Genomic DNA, 12,680 nt, shown 5'->3' on the forward strand with positions numbered 1-12,680 from the left:
CTGCCTGGGTATTTTGTACCATCGGACACTCCACCCCCACAACTCCCAATTGGTGATGGGGCAGTTGTGGAGAGAGTGGAGAGTTTTCCATACCTGGGCAGTGTGCTTATGACCGGCTCCAGTTTATCAGCAGAGGTCTCACTCCGAATCAGTCGAGCGGCAATATCTTTTCATCGGTTGCGTAACGCTGTGTGGAAGCTACCTGGTCTGTCGCTCCGCACGAAGCTTCAGGTCTTTTCGGCCACGGTCATTCCCTCCCTTCTCTACGCTTGCGAAACGTGGACCCCCCTAGTGGAGCATCTTCGCCGGTTGGAAACATTTAGGCTGGCCTGCCTACGATCCATCCTGGGTTTAACCAGGCTGGATTGTGTGAGGAGCTCACAAGTCCTTGAAAGATCTGGGCAAAGTCCCATCAGTGAGCTCCTCCGGCAGGCAAGGCTGCGTTGGCTGGGTCATGTAGCCCACATGCCCAGCCACCGCATGCCTAAGCAGCTTTTGTTCGGCTGGATCGAGGGGACTAAACGGGCGCGGCACGGGCTAGAGAGGAGATGGAGTGATGTGGTACAGGAGGACGTGGAGCTGAGTGGACTTGCCGATGACTGGTACCAGCGGTGTCAAGATCGGCCTCAGTGGAGGAGGCTCGTGACGGACGCTACTGGGCAGTTGGAGGAAGTCGTCCTCCAACAACAACGGAGGGCGGAGGAGCGACGCTCACAACAACGAGCGGAGCGCCGGGTGGCAAAAGCACAGCAAGTTGGTACAGTAGGGGGCACAGGTGGTGCATCAGCCAGTCATCTCAGTCATCTCGGTCAGTCGACCCGTGGCACCTGGGTCTGCCCCGTGACCTCCTGCCAGCGGGCGTTCGACACTTCACGTGGCCTCAAGGTGCACATGGCCTGGCACAAGCGTCGTGGTGACGTCACCGCCACTTAGTGGCGAATGGCGGTTGTTGTTGTTGTGTGTGTTGATGTGTGCGTGTGAGTATCTGTGCGTGTCAGTGTGTGGGTGTCAGTGCCTATGTGTGCCAGTGTGTGTGTGTCAGTGTCTATTGTCAGTGTGTACATGTCAGTGTCTGTATCAGTGTGTGCGTGTCAGTGTCTGTGTGTGTCAGTGTGTGCGTGAAACGTGCAAGTTCAGAGCACATGGTACTTGCAGTGCGTGCTCTGAACTCGAGTTTTTTTGTAATTTAATAACTCCTAAAGTTCATATTTCAGAGTTTATTTTCAGCCACGTGCCTGAATGTTTCTAATATCCCCGAATTTGTCAAAGATATTTGGAGTCTCGCAGCTCAAAACTCATCAAACGTCAAACACTCCGAATTTTAGGAGTTATTACATCAGGGATTTTAGGGTCCGCAAAACCCATCCCCCATATCACCGCAAATTATTTATATGTCACTGTATTTGCATAGACACTGAATGGGCACTGTACCATTTGCACACGTGGCATAAAACACTCGAATATCTATTAGATTAATGGTTTCATTTAAAAAAGCACAATCACGTTAACTTTGTCTTTTAAAAAATCATCACTAATGAGACACCTGCATAAATAAAGCTACATAGCAATGGTTATTAAGTAATTAAGATTAAGCAATGGTAATTAAGTAATGGATGTTAAGTAATGGATATTAAGTAATGGATATTAAGACATGGTTATTCAGCAATGGTAATTTACTCTGAATACGACTTTGCCTGTGGCCGTCCTTGAGGGCGCACCGCGGTGCCTGCGTGGTGATGGTTGAGGCACTCGGTGGGCAACGTCTTGAATCACATGACGGCACACGATGAGTTTTTCTGAGCTGAAATACAGAGATGTACTTATTGTTAATTTATTAACAGGACATTCAAATGTGTCATGCAATTGAACACTATGGTTGGAGAGAATGTTATGCATGCCAATGTGTGTTGTGATGAGGAAGTGCCAGCCGAAAAATATTTATTTCCGAAAATTGTATTTCTTTTCTTTTAGAATACCACTGCATAATGTCATATATCTATTGTTACAATAATAAATGATGGTATTTTTGTTCAGCAGCAAATACCAATTTTTTAAAAAATATATTACAATAATATCTTCTATAATCCCACTTACATTTGAGGCCTAAGACGTTTTCAAAAAAGTCCTGCATTTGAATGTTTGGCCAATTCCATTAGTGGCTGTCTAACATGTGGTAAGACACCAGAGTACCTGCAGATAATCCATACAGGGGAATAATATCCAAAACTACACGCAGATTTATCCAATAATCCATTTCTTTACTGCTATCTCCTAACCACATCTCAAACCAAGTCATCTAGTATTCCCAGGCAGTCTCCCATCCGAGTGCTATCCCTGCTCAAATCCTCTTTGACTTCTGAGATCCGATGAGATAGGGTGAATTGAGGGTGACTTGATTGTAGACATTTAAACCAGGCAGTTGTCATAATTGTGAAAATGTGTGATGTCAGCAATGTGCACCCACAAGAGAGCACGCAGTGACAGGAAGTGAAAGCTAGATGTTACTGACTTTTCTTAAATTATGCAATGTTAAATGGTAAGATATGTTCATATTAACACATCTAATGCCACCCACTATGCTAGACATGTCAATACCTGAAGCAAAAAATCATGCTAGATATGTTAACATTAAGGCACACGCTCACTCACACACATCCATGTCACTTCCTGCCACCTCCTACTCTCTTGTGGGTGCACATTGTTGACATCACACTACCCACTTAAGGTCCAAGACTGGAGGACATTTTCAAAATCGGATTGCTCTCCAGCACACCGGAGTGCCGAAGCAGTATAAATCGGCGCGTTTGATTACCTGACAACTGTATTTATCAGCTGGGTCATTTGGAAGGTGTACGACACGTATTTTAATCAAGCAATCTCACCCAAAATCAATTACGAATAATATTAGTCGTGAAAGCCTCGACATTATATGTAGCATTAACTTGGTTGTATAGCCTATGCTGTGTTGTGCATTGTCACTGCTGTAAGAGGTAATGTGGGCAGGCTGTCCAGCAGGCACAGGTGTCACTAGCCGGTCCTGTCATGCGGTTGGGGCTATATGGTCACTCGATTTCCCTGTGCTGCACAGCATCAATGATGTGAACACAGCACCATTAATATCAATGCTGTGACAATGCTGTGAAAGTCATAACATACGATTAATCTGATCTGTACACGTATTTACGTATTTCAATAGCATCATCCACAATCAATCCACTGCTGGACGAAGACCTCCCTAGCATCCACACACTAGCCAGGTCATCGCCCCACCTTTGTGGTGGGCATACTCTCAGGCGCGTTCCCTGTTTGGTTTCAAATTTGTCTGCCACCTCAAACATCGGCCATCAGACCTTCTCGCAATTCAGGTATTTCTCTCTGTTGCTCATTGTGATTACAAGCATGCGTCTCTCCAGGCCTCTTTGTTCCATATTCTTTATAAATGCCCATTCTGATTCAAGTCATGATTAGAGCTTCATCAAATGAGATTAATGAATCATCGGCCTACAGCCTATAGAATTTTACAATCTGCACCGTAATACCACTTTTAAACACTGCCATCAAGCCTACAGCCAAACTGCTTGGGCAACATGGCTCACAGTACCTTTTGCATATATTATGTTTTATATACACAAAGTAGGTTAAGGTGATGCATCAGGTGTATAAAACCAGGTTTTCGGTTGCAACTAAAAGGGGTGTGCTGTGAGTGGTTAGGACCAGCATGTTCTTCAACTGGTGAGACTGCGAGGGAGTGGAGAAGAGAGGAAAAGAGTCCATGTCCCTTTGCATATTGAACGTTTATCTTAAGCCAGGCAACTGCTATTTATATGAACACTTTGTTTTTCCACTATTCTATGGGGGTGGGGGGGGTGCTAAAGTGGTATATACAGTATAGGATAAGCTTAAGTGCTGCTGTATAATGGTAAAGTTTCTGTATATCAGGCAAGCTCAAGCAGCATGCGCATATAATTAGGTAGGGATGTGTGAGAATATTGGGCAACTGGGCTGAGTATTGATTCATATGGTAAGTGTCATAAATAAACCGAATAGATTTGATTTATATGTATTTTTCTATTTATTTATCCAGGAAAGTCGACTTTTCATTCGGATTCTGATTGGGTTTGTATTTTAAGATGTTTTCAGCCAATTAACGATGTGTTTATTATACTAGTGCAAGGAAACCTTAGCATCCGGAGAAAACCTGAGCACATGAGAGAGCAATACCCTATCCCCATACAGATGGAAACAGGTGGCGATTAGTCCACATTTTGTACTGCCTTCTTCTGGCCAGACAGGGCATGGTACCTCGGCACCCACGACAAGGGAGTTGAACAACATTTATACGATCCACCAACCTTTGCCTCAACAGTGCTGGATTACAGGCATTCACCACCACTGCCCGATTGAAAGGGGGCGATTTAATGTCAGCACAGATGGAATTACAAATCTTTGTCCATTGGAAGATTGTGTTGGATCATGTCATGAGCAGTTCCCACAGTGTAACTGTGCAAGGTCTGATCGGTGTGCTAAGCGCTATGAGGACAAGTGTAACCTGTTGAGACATTGCTATACACTATTATTTAATCATGTGTGCCTTGCACAGGCTCTTGATGCCCACCTTCAGTATTTTTTTGTTTCCATTGAAGGGACACCCATGGCGTATCGTACATACCACACACATGACAACCAACCACAATGTGATGTGAGCAAAGCTAGACTTATCTTCAAGTTCTATTATTTGTAACAGTGGCACCCATATATTGTCATTGTACTAAATGTATACGGGAAGGTTTGTGTCATACCTTTCAGGATTTTCATGGTTTCCTGAAAAAGAGACGCAGCACAATAAATTATAATATAATTGACGTATGTGTGTTATGCAAATGCAACGAGTTGCAATAATTACAACGTCATTATTAATATTACATGGAAAACATCGACATGCTTTTTATGAGTGTCAGGACCTTCATTCGTGCAAGGTTTAAGTGTAACGGCTTGTGTATAGGAACACTAACCTCTGGGATGCATTCGACCAAATGTCCTGAAATCCTAGCGGTCTAAAAGAAAAACAGTTAAAAGAGTTTTACAGACTATCACTAACAAACAATTCCAATAGATTCAAATCAGCAACCTCTGGGTTGCAAGTCAAGTGTGCTAACCATTAAACGACGGCAGCATGGTAATGAGAGGAGCACGGTAAAAATGAGCACAAACTTGCAATCGCGAAGCACAGACAACATGAGTACACGCCCCTGCAAGAACCTAAGCCCTCATTACTGCTAAACCAGATAATTTACTTAAAATGTAGAATTAGAACACTCCCATATCATGAGATTGACATAATTATAAAATGTTTTATTAAGTAAGGCCTTACAAACATGCACTCTACTAACGACATCGAGTTAATTGTGAGATTTTTGTAACGCTGCCATACACAGCAAAAAACATCATAAATGCCATGCAAGGTACAATACAATTAAATGTATCATCTCACATTGGCATCGGATAAATGAAGTATGTATGGTAGTCTCACTGTACTTTATGTGCGGTAACATAAAAAATGTACCTCTTCAACAGCTCTCCCAGGTTCTGATGGCACCATCTATGGAACACGGAGATGTATTTGAAACACAACTGGTGATGCAGCGATGCAGTGCATACTCAGCATAAAATATATCAGTGGCCTGCTTAAGTTTTACATTCCACTGTGAAAAATTAGATGTTAATTCTGGTCTACTTATTATCCAACGATCAGACTTTGTTCTATGGGAGACATCTGTTTTTTTGTACCCAGGCTCCAAGATTGTGGAATTCCCTTCCATTTAGGGAATCTGAGTCTGTTACACTTTTTAAATCGCATCTTAAAACTGACCTGTTTTTACAACAGGTTTTATCCATAGTTTAAGCTTCGTGTAAAGTGCTTCGAGGCCTTGTGTGAATTATTCTATAGAAACCCGAATGTATTATTATATAAACATGAAGTGTGTGCATGACTAACATAGAAACACCGCCTTTACTCAGTGAATACCAGATTATGGAATATACCAGAAGCATTAAAGATTTCTAAATGGCAATTTGAAAACATATAGCTTGTAGGGCAATCTGTATTTGTAGACATTCCTGTCTTCAGTGATGACTTAATAAGACTGAATCTTTGAAGTAGAGGCAATTTGAAGATCAAAAACTGAGAACTTTATCAATGGATCCAAGTATCTGTAGCCATAAACGTATTTAAACTAAATCTTCATAGCGAGAGTGGAAAACTCAAGCGACGTGGCGTTGTTCACACGAGGAAGAGAGTGCGGAGGTGGGACCTGGTAAACCATTTGTGGGTTGGGAGAGGGTCTCACCAGGGCCAGATTAACATATCAGGTCTTGGGCCAATAAAACATTTTCTGGAGCCCCTTAATAGTGAATTGGCCAGTGGGAGCTGAGGATGTACTTAGACATAGAGGCCCATTCTACACGGAACCCTACACTGTAGCTCTCTTAGCTTTGAGATCCACTGCTGTATGGGCAATACCCAAATTAAACAATGAGGAAGATGGAGGGAAATGTCCCTGACATCCTCAAAGATAATTGGATTAATGAGAAAGGAAAGTGCTTGGGAGTTCAGATGGGGACCTGAAATATGATTGGGAGTGATGTGCCTGAGAAACGTAGCTGTTCCTGAACACGAGTGTGGAAGTAAATGTGTACAAGTGACTCATAGAGAAAGGGATGGCTTGAGAGCTGCAGGTAGAACATGTTTGAGTGACTCGTGGAGTGAATCACATTTAAGAGATGTTGAAGTGCATCACACTGTGCTTTACAATGATGCGCATACTTTAGCTGTGCTCATATCAGGTACTTACAATTTTATACCACCTCTGTATTCTGAGCACATCGAGTGGACTCAGGCAATCCCGCTGGCCGATGATTCTTTGCTTAGGAATAGGAAGTATGGTTGGGCTGATTTTATCATTGGAGAATGAATACCTTTACAACAAAAATAAACAAATAAAATCATAACATTAATTTATTGAAACTATAAGGTAATAGCTTACATTGGCACCCAGTAAACATGCAACGTTGGATCAACATTGTGCCAACATTAGCATGTGGTTAGAACCATTGGGCCAAAGTTAGCCCAACATTGACCCAAAGTTCCATGTTTACTGGGCAGTGGCGTAAAAGCACAGACGAACAAACTTCCCCCGACTCATAATGGACACTGGCTATGTATGTTGAACTTATTTCGCACCGTATGAAGTCAACTGTGTTAATTGTAGGTGCACTAAATCTACTGTACGGCAAAGGTGGAGAAAGCTCCTTACAACATGGCACTTTGAAAATGTTGAGAATTTGTGCTGTCGATATGCAAATACATAGAACACAGCATAATAACCGTGTAAATCACAAATCTGGCATTGATTTAATTTCAATAAATAAGACTAATTTGCAACTTTAAACTTGTATCATGGGAGACATGTAATGGGTGAGAGGTGCATGTAGATGCATTTTTATGCTTAGGCAAATCCTGCAGTGTGTTAATTTGAAAACAATCATGGGGGATCGTGAAAAATGCCAGCAAACAGAAATGGACACTCTTGGGGTATAATGCACATTGCCTCACTCAGTATAATGATACACATACAACCCCATGCCTATAAATATTGTAAAAAGCACTTATACGTGTAATAAGAGATAAACCGTATTTTAACTTTTAAAGCATCTCTAATCATCAGTTGCACACCCAGAAGTCATACATTAGAGTGTGTTTCATAATGGGTAGTTTGGCTGTTTGTTTGCAGCAAAGATGAGACTCATGCTGTGTGAAGTGCCCTGCTTGAAACTCAGGGGGCACAACACCAGAGACAAGAGTAACCCCCGCATGCAGATTAACCACTTCTGCTGTTGCCTTCAAGTAACAAAGCACGAGTGTAGACATGTTTCGCTGGTGGTAAGACAAGACGTGTCAAACAAATATTCCACGAGGGTTCTGTAAATCTGCCGAATGACATGGAGGCCATCATGTTTGCAGTTGACTGAGGAAATTCATAATTTTTGGTATTACGATTTTTCCATTGCAATAGATTCTCATGCATATTCCCTCAACTGCATGTTATTATTGTCTCATCAGCTGGCTAAACTATAAATGTTTAATGCCTTATTACCAATAGAATTAGCAACCAAACTACAACACTTAACTTGGTTGACCCAAGGCCTCTATATTTTTATTTATCTGATAATTCGCTACTTTTAGTCCTGACAATTGCGGTTATTGATGTTATATATCTATTGACAGGGTAAAGAGCAAAAACCTAGGAAACAAAACTGGTTATGTCACCTGAGAGATGAAGGTATGATCATCTTGACCCTGGTTGGAGCATTGCGGATTTGTGTACTGTTAAGTACTGAGGCTAAATCATGGTGACTTGCGGCGAGGTTTCCAAAAAATAAAGCTGATGGCAGGGGTTATGGATTGGCCCCATGCACCTTATTCACAAGTGTCAGTCGGAGGTGAAACCTCCGAGGGAGTGAAACCTCCGAGGGAGTGAAACCTCCGAGGGAGTGAAACCTCCGAGGGAGTGAAACCTCCGAGGGAGTGAAACTTCCGAGGGAGTGAATGATTTGGCATTACCAGTAATGCCCCACAATAGAAGGGGCTTTGTTAAGGAGATCGAGATTTGTACTGTGTTCTCATGGTGGGGTTTTATGAACTACACAAGCTACTAGTATTGACATGCTAATCTCTCACAATACAATAGCCACTTCCAGAGCCTCAGGGAGACCATCTCTAGCCCCGCCCTCTTACCCTGAGGATGCACCCATCTCAGGCCTATATAAGACCTTGTTTCAGTAGCTTTATCTCTCTCACCTGAAGACGGTTGCTTGTGTTGCGATCGAAACGTCGTGATCTATAAATTTTCTATCTACGTGACTTTACCAAATGAACCAAAGAGTATAAACTACTAGTAGATGGGTTTTTTTATTTTCAGACTGGTGTTTGATGCAGGTATAAATTACTGCCATCAACTTTGTTTTTTGAAGACCCTCCTTTAAGGCCATTTGTCAGGTTGAACAGGTATTTCTGCATTGGGACTGTGGCCAAACCACCGAGGAATAAATGGGCCTCCTACTCATCCTTCCATTCGAAGAGAGGCTGATGTAGCAGAACTAAAAACGACTGAACAAATGGCCATCCAGATTCAGAACGTGGGATGGCACCATTGTCTTTAACTGTCCTCTAAAACCTACGGGGAGGCACTATCACACCAACATCAAGTCGATTGCTCGCACCACCATTACATTTTTATAAAATAAACCATAACCTCTTGCTCAAGACCTCGGCCTATTGCTAACTGCCTCTTGACAACATGCCGACTGCTTCTGTGTAGCGTCTTAGGATGCAGTTTAATTTAGAGACTACAGTCAAATTTCTCAAAGCCAGAATCGAGTAAGCCAGTTTCCTAAAATGAATTTCTCATGTGCTAATGAACCTATACGGTAGCAGTCGCCCTGGCTACATGCACCAGCAGTTCTAAAGCTGTTTACACGTGCTGTGTAAATATCTTTATCTCGTTGTATGTTACTGCACTCTCTATCTCTAGTTTTACACATTGTATACAGAGGTACAGGTATCCCTTACCAACCACGAGGGTTAGCTTCCTGAAAACCCTCGCGGTTGGTAAATTCGTGGTTGGTAAAGTACAGGGGCCTATGGGAAATAGGCCCCTGTACATGGTGGATGCTACGCAGTAGGGCCAATTTTGATGTCAACGACTCGCGTGACCATCGATTTGCGTATGCTCAAACTGAGATACTCGAGGTTGATAAATTCGAGGTTGGCAAGGGATTACTGTATAAACAAAATAAATACTTCAAGGTCTTGAGATTATCTATTGATGGTACCTCAGATTACACTGTACCGTATTGATTTTTGTCAGTATATTGTAATAAATTACAGGCGTCTCGCTTAACGAACAAGATATGTTCCAGGAACATTGCTCTTAAAGCGAAAACTCGTTACACGATCATCGTGTTCCCATTGACTCCTTCCATGTTAAAAACTGAGCTACATTTCAGCCCCAAAATGTTACACTCTTGAACAACTTGTTTTATTTGAGAAATACAATTTAAATGTTTTAAATAAAGTAATAATACATCAAATGTAACACTTACCACACATGAAGAACCACAGTGCAAGATCCCCCATATATTCTTAACAGACTGTTGGGGCAAGTGCTGTTAGCGAGCACCTACGAAGGCCAGAACAATGCAGGATGGGTGGACAAAACCACACCCGCCTTTGTCTCTTTAATGGCGATGTTTACACACTGCACCAGCGACTTATTTGAGGCTGTTGTTATCAGCAGCTGTGATCTATCCACTGCTGGATGAAGGCCTACCCATGCCATATGAAATTGCTCAGGGGATCACAATGCAACAATCCATATAACTTCTGCACAGGGGCTGATTTCATTGCTTCATCTCCACAGTGAATGTCCTCTCAGGTATATTCCCTCCTTTGGATGCAACTCTGTCCTTGGTCTCCTCCACCAGCTATTATCCCTGAGTGATGTGTCCTGCCCATGTCCATTTACTTTTCTTAAAGGATAGAATGCTGTCTATAACTTTTGTACAATTTCTGATCCATGTCTTCCTCCTGCCTATCTCTCAGTGTTATTCCAAGCATGCATCTCTTAATGCTTCTTTGCAGATCTTTCAATGGAAAAGCATACATGAACTTAAATATAATTAGACATATGCCTCAGCATCGAAATCACAAGGGTGACCATCACTGGTGATGTGATTCCGAATATGTATTTAAACTGGAGGAAAAATGATGAGCGATAAACCTTTTTTGTGCAAATGTCCAGCTGTGGCTGGTGCTGTGACAGAAATTTGAACATAGACCGCAGTGCTGGGAGAGGGCTCTGTGTGAGAGATGCCCACCTGCCATAGTGCATGATGGAGATGTAATCGTATGGCAATCCACAGTCTTGCTTGCCAGGCTCGAGTTTTTTAAACTGGCAGACATGACCTGAAAGACACAAGAAATTAGACAATAGACATCATTTAACAATAACTAATTTCGATAAAAGTTTACTCTTTAATCTTACCCAGTCAGATGATGGCGTGTAAGAGCAGTTTACTCATAATCCAAATGTTTTGAGTTCAAATCTCAGTGTGGGTTCAACTCTCGTCAAGTCAGTGAATGTGTTGCACTTTGTGAAAAATTTTAAGTCATCAATCTGTGCAGTGGTTCCCACCACGTGAACCTGGATTTTCCACCAATGGCTCAGGGCCACCAATGAAAGTAAGTGCTGCCCCAGTACTTGTGTAGGACTTGAGAAAACACGCGTCACGCGTTGGGTTGTGATACGGACACGCGGCGGACAGTGAGGGCAAACAGGGAGCGGGGCGTCACATGAAAGTTCTGTTTAGCTGTCTTGCTCTTTCAATATCAGATTTGTGAGCACAGAATTATCAATGTTCACGAAGGGGTTTCTAATCCAGTCGTTTTGTAATTGAAATAATGCTCGGATCCGTTACAGCATAATTTGCGAAAAATTATCCCGACATAGCCGAGCCATATTTTAGTAGGGGGGGAGGGATGGCGCATTGGGGAAGGAGTCCGCTGCCCTATTTGAGCGGGGGCGTCCTGACGGGGGTAAGATAGATTTTATAATAGGGGGGGGGGGATATAACTGAATAACGCTAAAAACAAATAACATACAGGCGGTCTCTATGCGGTTTATACCCTCCACCACTCCGAGTTTCATTTTCACTTAATCCCTGAGGGGTTTCACCCCTCTTTGTTAATCCCTGTCTACCAACCCCCCATCGTACTAGTTGAATTAAGGCTCTGTATGAAGGGAGACCATCTTGCCTCGAATTCCTTCTCCTTTCACTTACATTTGTGACTGAGGTTTTCGATGCCCACGTGCTGCAAGGATTGTGTTATACCACTGTCTCCATGTGGGGGCTCGTGTTATTTTCAGTTGCTCAAAATGGTCTTTCTGGATATATTGGGCATGTTGGTGGTGAATTATCATGCCGGGTTTCAGGCCCGAGAGGTTCTCTGCTATCGACAGGGAGAAGTTCGTGCTGCACATGTCATTCAAGTAGTTTGTGATCTCATGGCAACATTTCGATAAGTCTGGACAGAGCCAGAATCCAGTCGTTTTTTTAACCCGAGGACAGTAAAGTGCTTGCTCAGCTATACTTTGAGGCTTTGCAGGAGTTCCCTAATGTCACATTTTACTTTGATCAAGTTGATGGGACCACAGATCTAATTTCATGATCATAGCTTCCAGTTTGTCCTAAACTTGGAACAGTCACGAATTTTCCCTGTAGGCATAGGTTAAGCACATTTAGGTGGCTGAAAACATCTGCCAAGTATGCTAACTTAGCTAACCAAGGAAAATTGGTTAGTTAAGTCAAGTAGAAATATCCTCACTTCGTTGTTCAACTCAAACAGGCGTGTAAGCACCTTGCCTTGAGAAAGCCAGCGGACTTCAGTATGCAAAAGTAGTTGACAGTGATTACTACCCATCTCGTCACATAGAGCCGCAAATATTCTTGAATTCGAAGGATGAGCCTTGATTAAATGTATTGTATACACATTCCTCAGAAACCGCATTCAGGTCAGCAGGCATTTTCTTTGTAGCTAGTGCCTCCTTGTATATGCTACAGTG

At 42.6% G+C, this 12,680-nt stretch overlaps 1 protein-coding gene across 2 annotated transcripts in view; it reads right to left on the reverse strand.

Annotated features, from left to right (window-relative positions):
- Positions 1 to 643: 643 nt before the first annotated feature.
- LOC144951843 (uncharacterized) overlaps positions 644 to 12,680 on the reverse strand; it is a 102,441-nt gene continuing 90,404 nt past the window's right edge. Inside the window, exons 26-31 of one of the 2 annotated variants that reach the window (XM_078882181.1) lie at positions 10,936 to 11,023; positions 6,852 to 6,975; positions 5,564 to 5,599; positions 5,013 to 5,054; positions 4,800 to 4,821; positions 644 to 1,801 (exon numbers count right to left, since the gene is read on the reverse strand). In XM_078882181.1, the coding sequence (XP_078738307.1) occupies positions 1,770 to 1,801; positions 4,800 to 4,821; positions 5,013 to 5,054; positions 5,564 to 5,599; positions 6,852 to 6,975; positions 10,936 to 11,023 (344 nt within the window). In that variant the 3' untranslated portion in view covers positions 644 to 1,769. The remainder of the gene's footprint in view (positions 1,802 to 4,799; positions 4,822 to 5,012; positions 5,055 to 5,563; positions 5,600 to 6,851; positions 6,976 to 10,935; positions 11,024 to 12,680) is intronic. The other variant, XM_078882191.1, reaches the window with a different exon arrangement.

Source organism: Lampetra fluviatilis, chromosome 3 (assembly GCF_964198595.1).
Source record: "Lampetra fluviatilis chromosome 3, kcLamFluv1.1, whole genome shotgun sequence".
NCBI lineage: Eukaryota > Metazoa > Chordata > Hyperoartia > Petromyzontiformes > Petromyzontidae > Lampetra > Lampetra fluviatilis.